At 44.7% G+C, this 16336-nt stretch overlaps 1 protein-coding gene across 3 annotated transcripts in view; it reads right to left on the reverse strand.

Moving 5' to 3' along the window:
- Positions 1–3797: 3797 nt before the first annotated feature.
- PXYLP1 (2-phosphoxylose phosphatase 1) overlaps positions 3798–16336 on the reverse strand; it is an 85976-nt gene continuing 73437 nt past the window's right edge. For all 3 annotated transcript variants that reach the window (XM_055569524.1, XM_055569522.1, XM_055569523.1), the window contains 2 exons: positions 11251–11390; positions 3798–6165 (listed from right to left, as the gene is read on the reverse strand). In XM_055569524.1, the coding sequence (XP_055425499.1) occupies positions 5228–6165; positions 11251–11390 (1078 nt within the window). In that variant the 3' untranslated portion in view covers positions 3798–5227. The remainder of the gene's footprint in view (positions 6166–11250; positions 11391–16336) is intronic.

Consider the following 16336-nt stretch of genomic DNA (forward strand, 5'->3'; position numbering starts at 1 on the left):
TGACTATTTGCAGGGAAAAGAGGAAAAACTGCCGAACAAGGGGCAGGCCGAGTTGCCACGAGAGGGCAGTGTGGCGTCCCTTCACTGGCACAAGCAGCTTTGCATTTGTGGGAGCCCTAGTCTCTGACCAGTTTTTGAAGAAAGGGTCCTGAAAGGATTTATCATTTGGGGAGTGCTAAGACACACTCGGCTCCATGCTGGAAGAAAGCAGCTAGCTGCCCACCAGAAGGACTTGCCTTTCCTGGGCCCTGGGGAGGAGGGAGGTTGGAGGATGCCTTACTGGTGGGCCCCAGGAACAGGGAGGGGTGCAGCTCCCTAAAGTAGAGGCACGGAGGGCAAGTAGTCCTCTGTTGAGGTGCACATCACTTCCTGGGCTGCTTTGCCTTCAGTGCCTCTTGGGGCCACCGAGGGGCCAGACCCATGGCCTCGGCCTCCAGACTCCCATTCCTTTGCTGAACTTTGGTCAGCTGCTGCTTCTGCAGTGGACAGCAACTCTAACTCAAGCAGGAAGCTGGGGATTAGACAGAGATGATGAAGGAAACGAGGAAAGGATGAGCAATGAGCTTTATCTCCCTTGGGAAATCATTGAGATGTTTATAATAAGGTGTCACTTTGTGCTTTTTATCAAAGCACACATGCAGGACTCAGAAGAATTGAGTTATTTTTTTCTCCAAAGGTAAGTGCATGAGCCTGGGGAACTGTACCTCCCAGTTATGCCTAGAGCATAATGCTGTGCCTCCAGGTGGCTTCTTGGCTTTAAAAAAAGGGCAGGGACATATTCTAGTTCTGGCTGGTTTTGGTAACTCAGCACAGTTAAAAGAAAGAGTAAGTGGGGGGCAGTAGTGGAGGCTTCATTGTGGGGATGACCCACGTTGCCCAAGGCTTCACCTGTACTCTCGTGGGAGGTGTCATCCTGGTTTATAACCCGGATCGAGGAACCCAATGCCTGAGGCCTTATACCTGGGAAGTGATACAGAACTGGTCTTGAACTCTATGTGGCTCAATGGTAAAGAATCCACCTGCCAACGCAGGAGATGTAGGTTCATTCCCTGGGTCAAGAAGATCCCCTGGAGGAGGAAATGGCAACCCACTTCAGTATTCTTGCCTGGGAAATCCCATGGACAAAGGAGTCTGATGGGCTACGGTCCATGGAGTCACAAAGAATCGGACACGACTGAGCAACTGAGCACGCACGTACAGGTAAGGGGACACAGGCAGGAAAGGGAGGGTGAAGGGCTGGAGGTTGCTAGGTCCTGGGGAAGTTTCTAGGGGGGCTCTGTTTTAATTTCATTCAGTTTTAATGAAAAAATTAAAATATGTCTCACCAATTGTCTTATGCCAGTTCAGAAGAACCACATCTCATTTCTGGTAGCTTTCCATGGCCAGTGTCTACTATATGAACACACAGCTCTAAATATCACCATTTGAAGATCAGTGTGGTTATCTTTGATTGAAATGTTTACTTTAGGCTTTCCCTGGTGGCTCACTGGAAAAGAATCCGTCTGCCAATGCAGGAGACATGGGTTTGATCCCTGACCGGAGAAGATTCCACATGCCATGGGAGAACCAAGCCCATGTGCTACAACTATTGAGCCTGTGCTGTAGAGCCTGGGAACTGCAGCTACTGAGTCCCTGCGGCACAACTGCTGAACCCAAGTGCCCTGGAGCCCGTGCTCTGCAAACAGGCCACCGCAATGAGAAGCCTGCACCCCACACTGAGAGAGGAGCCCACGCAGCAACAAAGATCTAGCACAGCCATAAATAAATAATCAAATTATTTTTAAAAATGTTTACTTTGGACAGTCAGGAAAAGCTGGATATGCATCCTGAGTCAACACCATGATACAATTGCTATTCAGTCCTGCCAACTACTTTCAAAGCTGGTTGTTTTGTTGTGGAAAGATTAAATTGATAAACTCAGTCAGTTGACTGATGATTTTATAAAGCTACCTGGCTGTCAAAATGCTAAAATGTTTGTGTCAGGAATACTATATAAATATTCTTTTAGTAAAATCTCGAAAGAAAAAAGGGAATTACTTTAAAAATATTAAAAAGTATGTCTCATCTATATCATGAAATCATGAAATATTTTCTATGGCTATAAAAGAGCTATCTTTCCTTCCTTCTCTTTCTTTCTTTCCCCCACCTCTTCTCTCCACGTGGAAATCTCTAAGACATTCTGTTAAGGGAAACAATGAGAAATATGTCTAAGACATACTGTTAAAGGAAACAAAATATATTTTGAAGGAAGGAAGTCACAGGACAATATGTTGAATAATATTGTTCCTATTTAAAAATTATACATATATCTGTATCTGCAAGTTAAATTTCTGGAAGAATATTTTTCAAGCAGCTCATCGTGTTCTCTCTGGAGGTAGGATTAGAGAACTTCACCTTTGAAGTTGTTTTCAGTATTGTTTGACTGTTTCCAATGTGCATGTATTAATTTTAATCATGAAAACAGCAAAGCTGGTTATGCAGTGTGCACACCCACACTTGCCATAATCTAAGTCATTGAGACCATTGCCCTGAAACCAAGGACAAACTCCAGCACCCTCAGCTGGGTGCTCAGTGTTTGTTTATAGAAATGAAATGTGTCAGAACTAGATACTGAGGAGGATAGTTTAATGCCATGCATACCCAATGTCTCGGAGAAGGCAATGGCACCCCACTCCAGTACTCTTGCCTGGAAAATCCCATGGACGGAGGAGCCTGGAAGGCTGCAGTCCATGGGGTCACTGAGGGTCAGACACGACTGAACGACTTCACTTTCACTTTTCATTTTCATGCATTGGAGAAGGAAATGGCAACTCACTCCAGTGTTCTTGCCTGGAGAATCCCAGGGACGGGGGAGCCTGGTGGGCTGCCGTCTATGGGGTCACACAGAGTCGGACATGACTGAAGTGACTTAGCAGCAGCAGCAGCAGCAGCAGCATACCCAATGTCTTAGGAAGCAAAACCTCTGCACTTTTAATATTGGCTCTTATGCAAAATATCCACCTTTACCAAAACAGATGTTGCAGAATTGATTTTTAAAATATCTCCTGATTCACCTTTACTTTAAAATCTTCAAGCTGTGCTTAGCAGTTCTGATTTAGATAGATAGCGAGTGGGAGCAAAAAAAAAAAACAAACTTGCATAGGCTTTAAATATTCAAAAGACAACACACAGCAAGGAGATCAAACCAGTCAATCCTAAAGGAAATCAACCCTGAGTATTTATTGAAGGACTGATGCTGAAGCTCCAATACTTTGGCTATCTGATAAGAGCCAACTTATTGGAAAAGACCCTGATGGTGAGAAAGACTGAGTGGAGGAAGAGAAGGAGACAACAGAGGATGAGATAGTTGCATGACATCACCAACTCCAGGGACATGAGTTTGAGCAAACTCTGGGAGATAGTGAAGGACAGAGAAGCCTGGCATGCTGCAGTCCATGGGGTCACAAAGAGTTGAACACGACTTACTGACTGGACGACAACACATGATTTTCAGCAATAAAAGAAGACTTTGAGATAAATTGTCACCCAGTCCAGGGCCACCAGCTGTGACACACCCTTGACCACCAAGTCCTGATGCTCCTGTCAGAGAAGGAAGCTGTAGCCCCTCTGTGGCCCAGGGCAGGACTCTGTCCCTTCTGGTCACCCTAGCAGGCCCAGCTTGGCCCGTTGCTAGTCACACTGGGCCTCCCTTCCCCATGTGTACTGTAGAGTTTTCTAATTTAAAATGCTTTTATTTAAGATAAAACAAAACTCACTTGAAAAGAAACAGTGACTTATAGGTACAAACCATGAGTTACATGTATGAGTATTCTTCAAAAATTTATTAATAGAAACAGATGTATTCAAATGAAACACTGGACAAAAACAGACAAAAAAGGCTGGAATGGCAACGACATTGGAGAATCTCACTTTACATTTCTTTGCACAGAACTAGCACCATTTTAGGCAGAAATCACATTTAATTATAATTGCTTCTAATATATAAAATACCTTATAAAGATTATTTAACTATCTAGTAACAAAGTTCTTCCAAAAACTTATTTAAAAATCAATTTGAATTTACCATTTGAAACTGACGAAAATGGTTTAAAAATTGATCCAATTCTACTGCTTGTCAAAGGGAATGAGCCATCATTAGCTTTATTGGGAGAAAGTGCCTGAATTCAGCTTCTAGTTCCCTTCTAACCACCAAGCAGATACAGTAAATTGAATATTTCATAGGAATAAGAGCACATCTAAAACTGGTCTTAGAAAATATTTCCCTAGACTATAAAAATACTAAATGGAATACAAAAATTTCAGCATGTACAGCAAATAGACTACAGCAGACAAATATCGAAGACATACTCGAAACTATCTTATACCACAATCATCATGAACATCAAGTATTATTCTGGAAATTTTTTTATGATTCATTCTGATTCAATGTTTGTTTCCCCTCAAGTTTTGTGATAATGTCAGATACAGACCAGATTCTGTGTTTCTAGCAGAAGTTACTGGAGGCACCACTGAATAATTCTGGGTATTCAACTGGTTCTCTCAAAAAGTGCTGAACGCGCAATGGTAGTGCAGCCTGGTTCTTAGAATGGGGGTCAGCAAACTACAGCCCTCAGGCCACAGCTGGCCCACTGCCTCTTTTGTGTGGCCTGTGACAGCCATGCTTAACTCATCCATGGGTCATCTGTGGTTGCTTTCATGTTACAAGAGCAGCGTCGAGCTGCTGCGACAGGCGCTATAGGTGGCCTTTTGGTCCAGAGTCTATAGTATTTACTATCTGGCCCTTTACGGAAAAAGTTTGCCCACCCCTGTTTTAAATGAATCACTTCAGGAAACCATTCACTGAACAAAGACAAAGTGAGGTTGTCCCAGATGAAGAGGAGCTTTGGCTGAGGTTTGCTGATTCCATCACACAGTACCAAGGCAGATCAAAAGAATATACATTTGAAATGGCAGCTTTGGGCACTGAAATATTATTCTGGCATCCAAGTAAAGTCTAGCTGGAATAAAGTACCTTCCTTTCTCTGTGAACTGACCACTGTGTCTCAAGTTACTCACGTACCTAATTACAGTAACATACTCCCTGTTCAACCCCAAATCCACGTGGGCCCCAAGCATGATTTCTGGCCTTTAAAAACCACCTTGTAACTTTAGCAGCCGACAGAACTAGAAGTGGACCTTCCCCATCCTTTTGAATTGGCATGGATTCTCAGCGCTGCATTGTGTACCTTTAGAATCCTTCCCTGTGACATGCTTCATAATAATTGGTACTACCACCACCCAGGGCCACAAACATGTCCTTTTTGATGAAGCGGACTAAATTTTCAAGGGGACACATGGGCTTGGGAAACCGCCTGTGGTAGTCCTGGCAGAATGAAGTGTAGAACGTGATGTCAACACCATCATAGAGGATCCGGACGGAGTGTTCACGGGGTTTCTCCCTGTCCTGCCAGAGCTCAAAGACCAACCTGGCTGCAAACCGTGGGAATCTGGCTCCTGTAAGGCCCAAGGCACTGAGAATCGGGGCCAGAGTAACGTCATGAGCAGAGTAGAGAGTGAAGAGCGCCTCCTTCTTGCCCTCTGCTGTGTGCTGCATACGGCTGACAGTTTGGTTCAGGATCGGGTGGGCGCCCAGGAGCGCGTACCCCAGGTACAGCTTCTTCTCCTGCCTCTCTCTCTCATCCTCTATCTGATGCGTCTTGATCACCTTGAAGTGGTCCATGGTGATACAGCCGTTCTTGGTGCAGGGGAAGCTGACATTGTGGCAGAAGAGGCAGAGCAGGGAGTCTATGGGGTTGGCAGCCCGGAGCTGCTTGGTGGGGATGTCCACAATCCGGGCCATCTCCTCGTAGGTCCTTTCCAGCTGCCTGTTATTCAAACGTAATAGGTACTGCCGACGCTGCTCCTTCTCCAGGTACTGGTTCCTCAGTGGGCAATAGCAGTTCCCAGAGCAGAACAGAGCACTGGGCTGGTGCCTGAAATAAACCTTCTTCCAGTCAAAATCTGGCAGAAAGCCATAGAGCAGAGCCAGCCCACTCTGCAGCGTCCGGCTCTTGCCAGTGGTCTCTAAGTGAAGCTGCTCTGCAGCCCAGTCACTCGGCAGGAGCTTGTGTTTCTTCAGGTAGATGTCCCTCAGCAGCTGGCCATTCTGCAGGTGCTGCACGACCCCTGAAACACAAGAGCGCCACATGCTTGCCTCACTACCAGCTCAGTGAAAGGGACAGCCAGGGGAGTTGAGGCGCGCCCAATGCTGGAAGGCTTCAGACACTGTATGGTTACATCCTCAAGCCTGGCCCCTGCTGCAAGGGACCCTCCAGAAGGGGCTCCCACCAGCATGTGAAGGGATTACACACAAAGGGATGAGCAGAGTGGGGCCCTGTCTTCTGGACCCACGCCTTTCCAGGGAGTACAGGGACCATCTGTCTGCCTCAATCCCTCCTCTGGAGGAGGGCTGTGACTGGTGGGGCTCAGAGGTAAGACCAGCCTGCTGGTGGAGGTGTGGGAGGTAACGGAGCTTAAGGAGAGCTTTCTCCCTCCTGCCCAGGGACAAATCTCCTCAGAGTGCCTGGGAGCTCACAGAAATCAGCCAGGCAAGGAGAACAAGTCAAATCCTGGCTGCCCAGTTCCCTTCTTCACGCCATACTCCCTATTCTCCCAGCCCAAGGCTCTCTGCTCACCTTCTGGGTCCATTCTGCCCAGTCCTGCCCTTTACCTGCCCATGAGCAAGGATATTCTCCCTGCACAGATATGGAATGATCTCCCAGGTACCTAGATGGAATATTTGGGGGGAAAAAAGAGAGCAAATTGTAGAACAGTGTGTTTACTATGCTCCTTTTAAAATGAGGGGAAAAATAAGAACGTTATGTAGGCAGCTGCCTGTGTTTTGTATAAAGAAACTTTGGAAAGGTGCATGATGGTTATCTGGGGGTGACAGGGGCACAGAAATGGGGGGTGGTAATAGAACGTGGGTAGCAGCATGAATTTTAGGTTTCCCTTTAGTAGTTACAGTTTTGAACTACACACAGGAACTATGCCACAGTACAATAAAAAAAACAAACAAACAAAAAAAAAACCACTGAAAAAGCTTTATCTTCAAGTAGGAGAAGGCAATCCAAGATAAGAGCAAGCTCACTCTCCAGCCAACAGGATGTTGGGATGGCCTTTCAGTGTGAGATCGGAGTTCCCTGAGTGTAAACCACGGGCAGGCCCTGTGACCTGTGGTACCACTTATTCAGATGCTCAACTGGTCTGAAAAGCCCAGCCAAAAAGACAAGACAACTTCAGGCTGAAATGTGTGGGACAGAGGGAACAGTGTTAGCCCAGGAAGGGGAACAGCTCAGGGGGGAAAAAAAAACATGAAGGCTATCTAGATCCTACTCCAAATGAAGAGTATTGAGAGCTGAGTCCCCTCAGAGATCTGGGCTGGGACAGGTCTTAGCATTTCCAAATGACTTGCACAGAGGGGCCAACACCCAGAATCTGTGTCAGCCCCCAGTTCCTTCTGGGCCTACCCTGCATTCTGAGGCCACCTATGAAAGGCCACCAGACCTTTCTCCTTTAATCTTCACAAAAAAACAACAAAGAAAGCAGAAGGAAACTGAGGCCCAAGCCATTCACAGTTAAGATGTGGCCGAGCCAGAACTCCAGCTCCCATGTGGGCCCAACCTGTGCTCTTAGTCCCGGCTCACATCACCTCCTCCCTACATGTTCACGCCAAAATATTACCCACTCAGGGTGTCTCCTTCTCTCCAAACACAACTTGCATCTTCACAACCCGGCTCATGTCCTTCCCTTTCTCTTCCCAGTGAAATCCTTCCTCATCCTGACTCCAATACTATAATTTCTTTTCTGGCCTTCTCTTTCACCCCCAGGTGGAATTAATCATTCCCTCCTGTTCACACAGGCTGCTGGACTTCTGTGGCATTCGCTGCATTTGCTGAGCCTAGCATGTGCTAGAACTGTGCTCAGTGCTTTACACACACTGTCAAATGCAACCGGCCACCAGCTCTGTCGGGAATATGTTACATGCCCCACTTCATAGCTCTGTCTACTCCAAAGCCTGTGTTTATTCTGTAAGCACCCGCAGCTGGCAGCAGCACCCTCAGGGGCCTCCATGCGCCGTGCCATCCAGTGGCCCTCCTGCCCTACACACGGCAGCTGCTAAAGCACCTGGGACAGAGTAGACACTAATGACCAACTGCATCTTACATGGTTCCTGTGAGGTCCCCAAAGTGTGCCACTTATAAATGATTATTCCAACAGCGATGCAAAATTTCAAATAGATAAAAATGACCATTAAAAGAGACCAAGGGAATAGGAGCAAACTACCACAAATAAGATTTCTAGGGCAAGGCTAATTTGAAAAACACTGATGATAATAGGTCAATTGGAAAGAAAGATGGGAATGAGTAAACTACTTGATGCAATTACCCTGCCCTCCCAGCCAGCTGATGGACACTGACCCTCAAGGATGCCATCGGATTCTCTCACGAACGTGAACGTGTAAGTTCATCTTTACACGTGGCCAGGACTGTCTCCATTGACAGACACATAGCAAAACTGTAGCAGCAGGGACAGACAGCTTTGTTATCGCTGGGACCAGTCTCTGGAGGCCTAGTCATATTCTTGCCCTTAGAGTCTGTGAGTCATCCTCAGTCTTTATAATAAATGTCCTTTTTTTTCTTTTTGGCTTGAGTTGGTTTCTGCTACTCACCACCAGTGGTTCTTAGCAAGCACAGTTCTGCCCTCAGGGAGGGTTTGGGTTGTCACACTAACACCGGGAGGAACATTGCTGACCCCTTGTGGGTGGGGGCCAAGGGCTGGACAGTCTTCACAAGGAACTGTTCTCTGTTCCGAATAACTTTTGAAGGTACAAGACATTCCCATATGTGAAAATCCTTCAGGTTTTAATACTTTAATCCTTGAAGTTTTAATACTTCAATTTCAAAACTGTTTTTTTGTGTCTACAGACATAAAACCATTTTTGCATAATATTAACATCTACTGAATTTTCCAGAAATAAATTAAGGGACATCTGTCTTTTGTCTTGATCACATGTGTCAAATAAATCATGTCCTGATATACGGGGTATTAAGAGTCATCAATGCACATCCTTTGATGAGTCTGCATCTGTGGCTGTCACCACACCCATCTACACTTACGTGCAAGCAATTGATTACTTCATTCTCTTTTCTAACAAAGGTGTGCTCAAACATTTATACTGAGATATATACAATTACATAATAAAATCATTTCCTTTTGTTTCTACTTCATATTACAGGTAGGATACCTGATATAACTGTTTTGTAAAATTATGTATATAGAACGGTTATATTTGAATTTCACTTTGGGATAGTTCAGGGAGCACCACAAAATACTTGTTAATAAAAGGGGGCTCTGGTTCTGGTAGGAGAAGGACTCCTCTATTTTTATTTATTTGTTTTTTAAATATTTATTCATTTGGCTGCTCCAGGTCTTAGCTGCAGCATACAAGAGCTTCAGTTGTGGCCTGTGGGATAGAGTTCCCTGTTCAGGGACTGAACCCGGGCCCCCTGCATTGGGAGCACAGAGTCTTAGCCATGGACCACAAGGGAAATCCCAGGACTCCTGTTTTAAACTAATGCAAAGCTTGCGCACGTGGAACTAATTAGCAAAAGCTTTTGACAAAACTCCTTGTTCAAGGCTAGTCCTCCAGAGCCTTCATCTTAACCCACTTGGTCACTTACTATCATTCTCCCCCATAATAATAGCTTTCAAAACATGGGGAAACCAGTGGGGTTTGATGGACCTTCTTTCCATCAAAGCTGAGGTCCTAAGATGCTGGTGGATCAAGAAACAGAATATGGCCTATAGGTCATCCTGATTCCTCCAGAAAGAGCAGTGACCACACAAAGGTCCTCTGAGGTCTCATACTGAAGACATAGGAAGCTGGAACCTCTCGGGGGCACCAGTTCTTTCTCATGCCAACTCACAGTTAACTCACCAACCTATGCCGACAGTGTACTGGCTGCACAGTCGTATGAGCAGGGCCGCAGAGGGAGAGACGGCTTTTGTGAGGAACACACTTGCAGGCTCCATGTGTGGTGGGGCTCTACCATATGCATGTCCCTCAGATCTGGGGCACTAAAACCTTTTAGCTGTTTTGTTCTAAGTATCTAAGAACATGGGACTGGTTACATACATCATGGCCTATCCATAGTGGAAGAATATGCAGCTATCAAAAATTATGTTGTTGATGAACACATATTGGTAGAGAAAGATTATCACAATACATTATTAAGTGAAAAAGTGGGCTACAAAATAGTGCTCAGGAAGATACAACCTGTGAGAATGAGTGTGAGTGTGTGTGTGTGTATACCCATGACTGCATACAGATATTAACACTGCTGCTGCTGCTGCTGCTAAGTCGCTTCAGTCGTGTCTGACTCTGTGCGACCCCATAGACGGCAGCCCACCAGGCTCCCCCGTCCCTGGGATTCTCCAGGCAAGAACACTGGAGTGGGTTGCCATTTCCTCCTCCAATGCATGAAAGTGAAAAGTGAAAGTGAAGTTGTTCAGTCGTATCCGACTCTTAGTGACCCCATGGACTACAAGGTACCAGGTTCCTCCATCCATGGGATTTTCCAGGCAAAAGTACTGGAGTGGGTGCCATTGCCTTCTCCGGATATTAACACTAATGGTTATTAATTCTTTGGTGAGATTATGAGTGCTTTAGATTCGTCTTCCTTTTGCCTAATTGTCATTCCTACTTTCTCTTCCATGAATATATATATTTTTAATAATAAGAGAAAAGGCTATTTTTAATATTTAGAGATCAGATGGGACTTCCCTGGTTGGAGCAGTGGATAGGAATCCACCTACCAAAGCAGGGGACATGGGTTTGACCCTTGTTTGATCAGGGAAGATCCCACATGCCTTAGATCAACTAAGCCTGTGCTCCACAACTGCTGAGCCCACACATGAGAAAAGTCACTGAAATGAGAAGCCAGTGCAGTGCAATGAAGAGTAGCCCCCACTTGTTGCAACTAGAGAAAGCCTGCACACAGCAGTGAAGACCCAGTGCAACCAAAAATAATAAATATATTTTTAAAAAGAAATGTTTAATGAGATACCTTGGTGGGCTCACAGCTGCTTCAGGTACTCGTGCTGACTCACCCCCACACCCACAGCGTCTCACCCGAGGCCCCGCTGCTCGCGTCCACCACACACGGGAGTGGGTGGAAGAGTAAGTGGAAGAATGGTCGATGTACTGACCTGTCTGCGTGAGCTCTCCCATCTCACACAGCTGGTGACTGGAGTAAAGAGGCAGCGAGTGCAAGGGGCTTTCAAAAGAGGCTCCAGGTCCTTTTGACATGTGATTCACAAAAGCCTCCAGTTTAGAGTGATACGGCTTCCTAAAGAAACAACACAGAGAGTTAGCGGTCAATGTGCTCTGAAAAAGTCCACAACGATTTCACCTGCAACAAGCAGTATCCCAAGTGAGCCTTGCCCTTTCTCACCTGCAATAATAGTACATTCCCAGCTCACGATTACTCGCCTGCTGACACCTACATATAAACCCCCGACTCCGTAAGGCCAGCCTGAGCCCCTGCCATCTCCGAGTGCCCATCTTCTCAAGCCCTGTGGGGGTTAGCGCTGACCTCATGCACTCTGTTCCCCAGCCCGCACTGCTCCTGTTTCCCTCTCCAGGAGGCCACTGACCTTACCAGGCAGCCAAGCCTAGGTTGGCAGTCATCCTCGATTTCTCCCTCCCCTGCCCTTGCCCATGTGCCCTCCTGGGCTGCTCTGCTCCTCTCTCCTATCCCTGCATCCCTGAGTAGGTTTTGGCTCCTTGGAAAGGAGCCCATTAGCCTACTTTGGCCCTGCCTGACTCTGAGGCCCAGGGCTCCCCAGTGCTGTTCTCTGGCCACACATAGCATCTGCCTTCTGTACCCCACACTTGTTCTTGTACCCTTCCAAGACTTTCCACATGCTGCCTCTTCCTCCTAGAAAAGGTCACCCAGCTTTCACTGGGGTAACCTTTAATCCTTAACTTACGTGACCTCTGGAAAAATCTCTTGTGAAGAAAATTAACTGATCAGGATAACCCATATCTCTACAGCTCACTATGCATTTTGCACATATGGTATCTCACTGCATGTGGGGTGAAAATGAAGAGTGGGAAAAAAACAGGTTATGTATGAGATCTTATGAAATTTATATTATTTATATTTCTGCCATGAAGTCACATGTGGTAAATCAAGATTTATCAGTCTAATCACAAATACACAATTTCTCTGAATAATGAAATGACCTATGAATATATACATACATTTTCTCTGAATAATGAAATGATCTATGAATATACACACCTTTCCCTTGAATAATGAAATGGCCTATGACTGTTTATACATTGTCCAGCTGAACAGAGGTGGACAGATAGAGTAGTTCCCAACTAAACTAAAGCAGCATGAAAATAAGCAAAGATAAATTGTTTAATGGCAGACCCCTGCTGTCTGAAAACCTAATTAACTTTGGCAATGCTTTTACAATGGCTGCCAGAATGGGTTTATTATCTTTTGAAAACATAAAGCTAAAAAAAAACCCCATTACAAAAATATGTTTTAGAGAATGCTAATCCTGACATACAGTATATAGTCTAATAAATCATCCTGTATTGCTACAAGACATTATGGCTTTCCATAAAAACAGAGGATGTTATTTTCCCTGAGGCTGAAACACATATATATTTGCAAACTGGGAAGTAAAATGTCCAGACTGATAATGAGGCTGCCGAAACGAATCCACATAAACAAAGGCTATCTATCAACAGGAGTCAGATATTCTGCTCCAGGCCATTATTTCAGGTTGGTGATGTCTGAGGATCCAAGAAAGCTTTGCTACCAATTTTAGAAATGAAATTTCCCCACTGAAAGTGTTTGCTGGGAGGTCCCAGGTTTTCAGGGAATCTGATTGCTTAATGATGCTTTAATATCTAACTGTATTCATGGAAACCTATTTTTGATATGGAAAAATGACAATTCATGAAAGAAAAACTTCACTTATGGATAATATAACAAAAGACTGAGTCTTTTAATCAGGAAGAGGACCAGGTAACCTGAGTCCTTGGGCCTGTCCTGGACCTGAATGATCAGGTCCTGAGGCAGGAGATATATGGGCCCCAGACTGAGCAGCTATAATCTGTCTCCTGAGGACAGATATTTCAAGGTAAAGATAAAGCAGGAGCAAGAGGAAGCGGAGTCCTGCTTGGATAAAAGATAAAGAGACCACATATTTCTCTTTCTTGAGTTCAGAGACCCCCAAACTATGCATGCAAAGAACGGATCCTTAGGAGAGGGGGTGCTAGACCATAATATGTTCTGTCAAATTCCCTGAGACCTCTGCACTGGAATCTATCCTGGCTAAAAGATGCACGTGCACACACGGGAGGGCCTTTAGCCAGACCAATTATGGACTTAAAGCCAGGCAAAGCAAGATGACCGGCCAGAGGAAACCTGGAGGAACTGCCTCCAAAAGCACAGGACTCTCTCTCTCTGAGCCAGCCCATGCTTCCTCTGCACATATATGCTCTCTTAATAAACATTTTAGTTATCTCACTACTTTTCATCTCTTTGCTGAATTCTTTCTTCAAAGCAGACAAGAACTAGGGAGCACAGCAGCCTAGGTTCAAACCCTGGTAGGGGAACTGAGATTCCTGCTTCAAGCCATCACAGCCGAGGCCATCCCACAGCCTCCCAAGATCAGTTCTTCCCACCTCATATACTGCTCCATACCTGGAGTGAGAGGGTCCCTAGCACACAGTAGATACCTCAAAAACACATGTAAATGAATTCAACTGGGAAGTGCCCCACACTTAGATGCTTCAAGAAAAGTCCAAGCTTTCTATAATCTGTAGCAATGAATATAGAAAGTTCCCATGGTTTATTAAAATATCCAGATTTCGATGGAAATATTAAAAATAAAGGTAGTTGTAAGTGAGCCTTACTTATATGACAGACTCTCTTTGGTCAAATTTTAGTCTTCTCTGAACCCTCTTCCCAACCAGGCCTTGATCTTTGGATTTATACCTGTCTTTGCATTGCCCATTTGTAGCAAAAATCCTGCTAAAGTCAGTTTAGCCAGAATCTCACACTCTTTTTTTTGCTGTGCTGGGTCTTTGTTGCTATGCAGGCTTTTCTCTAGTTACAGTGTGAGGGCTTCTCTTTAAGGTGACTTCTCTTGTTGCAGAGCACAGGCTCCAGATACACAGGCTCAGTAGTTGTGGTGCATGGGCTTAGTTGCCCTGAGGCATGTGGGATCTTAGTTCCCTGATCAGGGATCAAACCCATGTCTCCTGTATCAGCAGGCAGATTATTTACCAGTGGACCACTAGGGAAGCCCAGAATCTCCCACTCTTGGTATCTGATCACCCTTGATACCTGATCAAATTCCTCAACCCCAGTGGTATCTGATCACCCGGGTCTGCTTTCATCAGGAATCCTGTGGAGTCAGTTAACTGGGACCCCTTCACCCTGATGTGTCCTCACAGTAACTCTCCCTCCATTGACCCCCCCACCCTGCTCCTTGGCTAAAAAGCCCCCCTTGTCTATGCTGTATCCGGAACTGAGCTCAGTTCTATCCCTATTGTATTAACTCCTCAATAAGATCTGTTTTTAATGCTTTATCTGCTCTTCAGCTCTGGTTTTTCTTTAACAGTTAGATACTAAAAACCATTCTCTGCTTCTTGGGAACTTGGTTAGATCCCATTTTTGAGACCCTAGCGGTAAGTAGAGTCACATGACTAAGTATTTGCCAGTGGAATGGAAGGATGTATGCCAATCTGTGTTTAGGCTTTCAGATCATGGGTGTGCCCCCTTCACTCTCTCTTCCTTCCCTCTGGCCATGATTCAGGCACTCCTGCAACCCAGGTTCAGTCAAGTACACATCCCTAGGGCATGGCAGGAGCAACAACCTGGAAGGAACCTGGGGCCCTGGATGATCAAGTAAAATTATACAACCTAGAATACTCATCTCAGACCTTCATGCAAGAGATAAACTTCTGTTATTTAAGGCAAGGCATTCCTGGCTCCCCTTTTTATTTTTTACAGTAAGTCCCCTACATACGAATGAGTTCTAGTCTGATAGCACATTCATAAGCCCAACAGTTAGCCTAAGAAGTCAACTAACACAATCAGCTATAGAGTAGTGTACTGTAATAGGTTCTAATACTTTATACACAAATAATACATAAAAACAAATGCAAAAAATAAACACTTTTAATCTTACCATACAGTACCTTGAAAAGTAAGATAAGTACCAGCTAAGTCACCACAGCTTTTATACTTGATTCCAGACATCCTGGGCTTGAAATAAAGCTACTGAACTACTGTGCTCTATATAGTAAAGTACACAAAAGCACAACTTGTATAGGTTGCACACACATGACAATGTACGGCAGACATGTGAACGAACTTACACGACTGGACATGCGAACACATGTTCACGTCTTCAAAAATTCAAAACTTAAAGGTTCATATGTAGAGGGCTGCCTGTATTTTTATTTTTTGGCCATGCTACACAGCTTGCAGGACCTTAGTTATCTGACCAGGGACCGAACCTGGGCCCATGGCAGTGAAAGCACTGAGTCCTAACCACTGGCCCATCGGAGAATTCTCCTTGGTTCTCCTTATTATAACAGCATGCACAGAAACGACTGTATCTGTGCTGAGGAATTTTTCTTCAGGAAAAACCCATGTTATTGTATTCTCATTGGAAATCTACTTTCACACTGAAAACAGAAAGAGCCTGCAGTGCTACCATCTTAAGCCTTCAAACTATTTGCTTCAGAGTTCTTATTTACATTTTATATACATTTTCACGCCTATTTATTACACAAAGCTCTAGACAGAAGCCCTAAGGCTAATCCACACATATATAAGAAAATGTATTGTGCTTTAGCCATCATTTGAGCAATTATTGAGTTCTGCACAGACTAGTTAGACAAGCAGAGAGACGTATAAGACCAGTGACACTGTTTATTCAAAAAAGCAATTCAAAAAAGCTTGCATGGCTGGAAACCAGATCAAGTTCATGCCACAGATTTTTACAGTTTATGCCAATTAAAGAATTTATTATTTTATATTATTAATAAAGTAAAATAAACTTAATATACTTTTCTCAGTCTTTGGTTTTCTGGGCCTTTTTGCTCTACTTGATGTGATTACCCTCCCCACTCCCCCTTCCTGAAACTCTCCTTCCTCAGCTCTTATAACATCACTCTCTTACCTTCTTCCTGTTTGCAACTTCTCTATCTCCTTCAGGGACCCTTCTTTCTCTCTGTGCTATAATTGGCTGGTGCTCT

Source organism: Bubalus kerabau, chromosome 2 (genome assembly GCF_029407905.1).
Source record: "Bubalus kerabau isolate K-KA32 ecotype Philippines breed swamp buffalo chromosome 2, PCC_UOA_SB_1v2, whole genome shotgun sequence".
Classification (NCBI taxonomy): domain Eukaryota; kingdom Metazoa; phylum Chordata; class Mammalia; order Artiodactyla; family Bovidae; genus Bubalus; species Bubalus kerabau.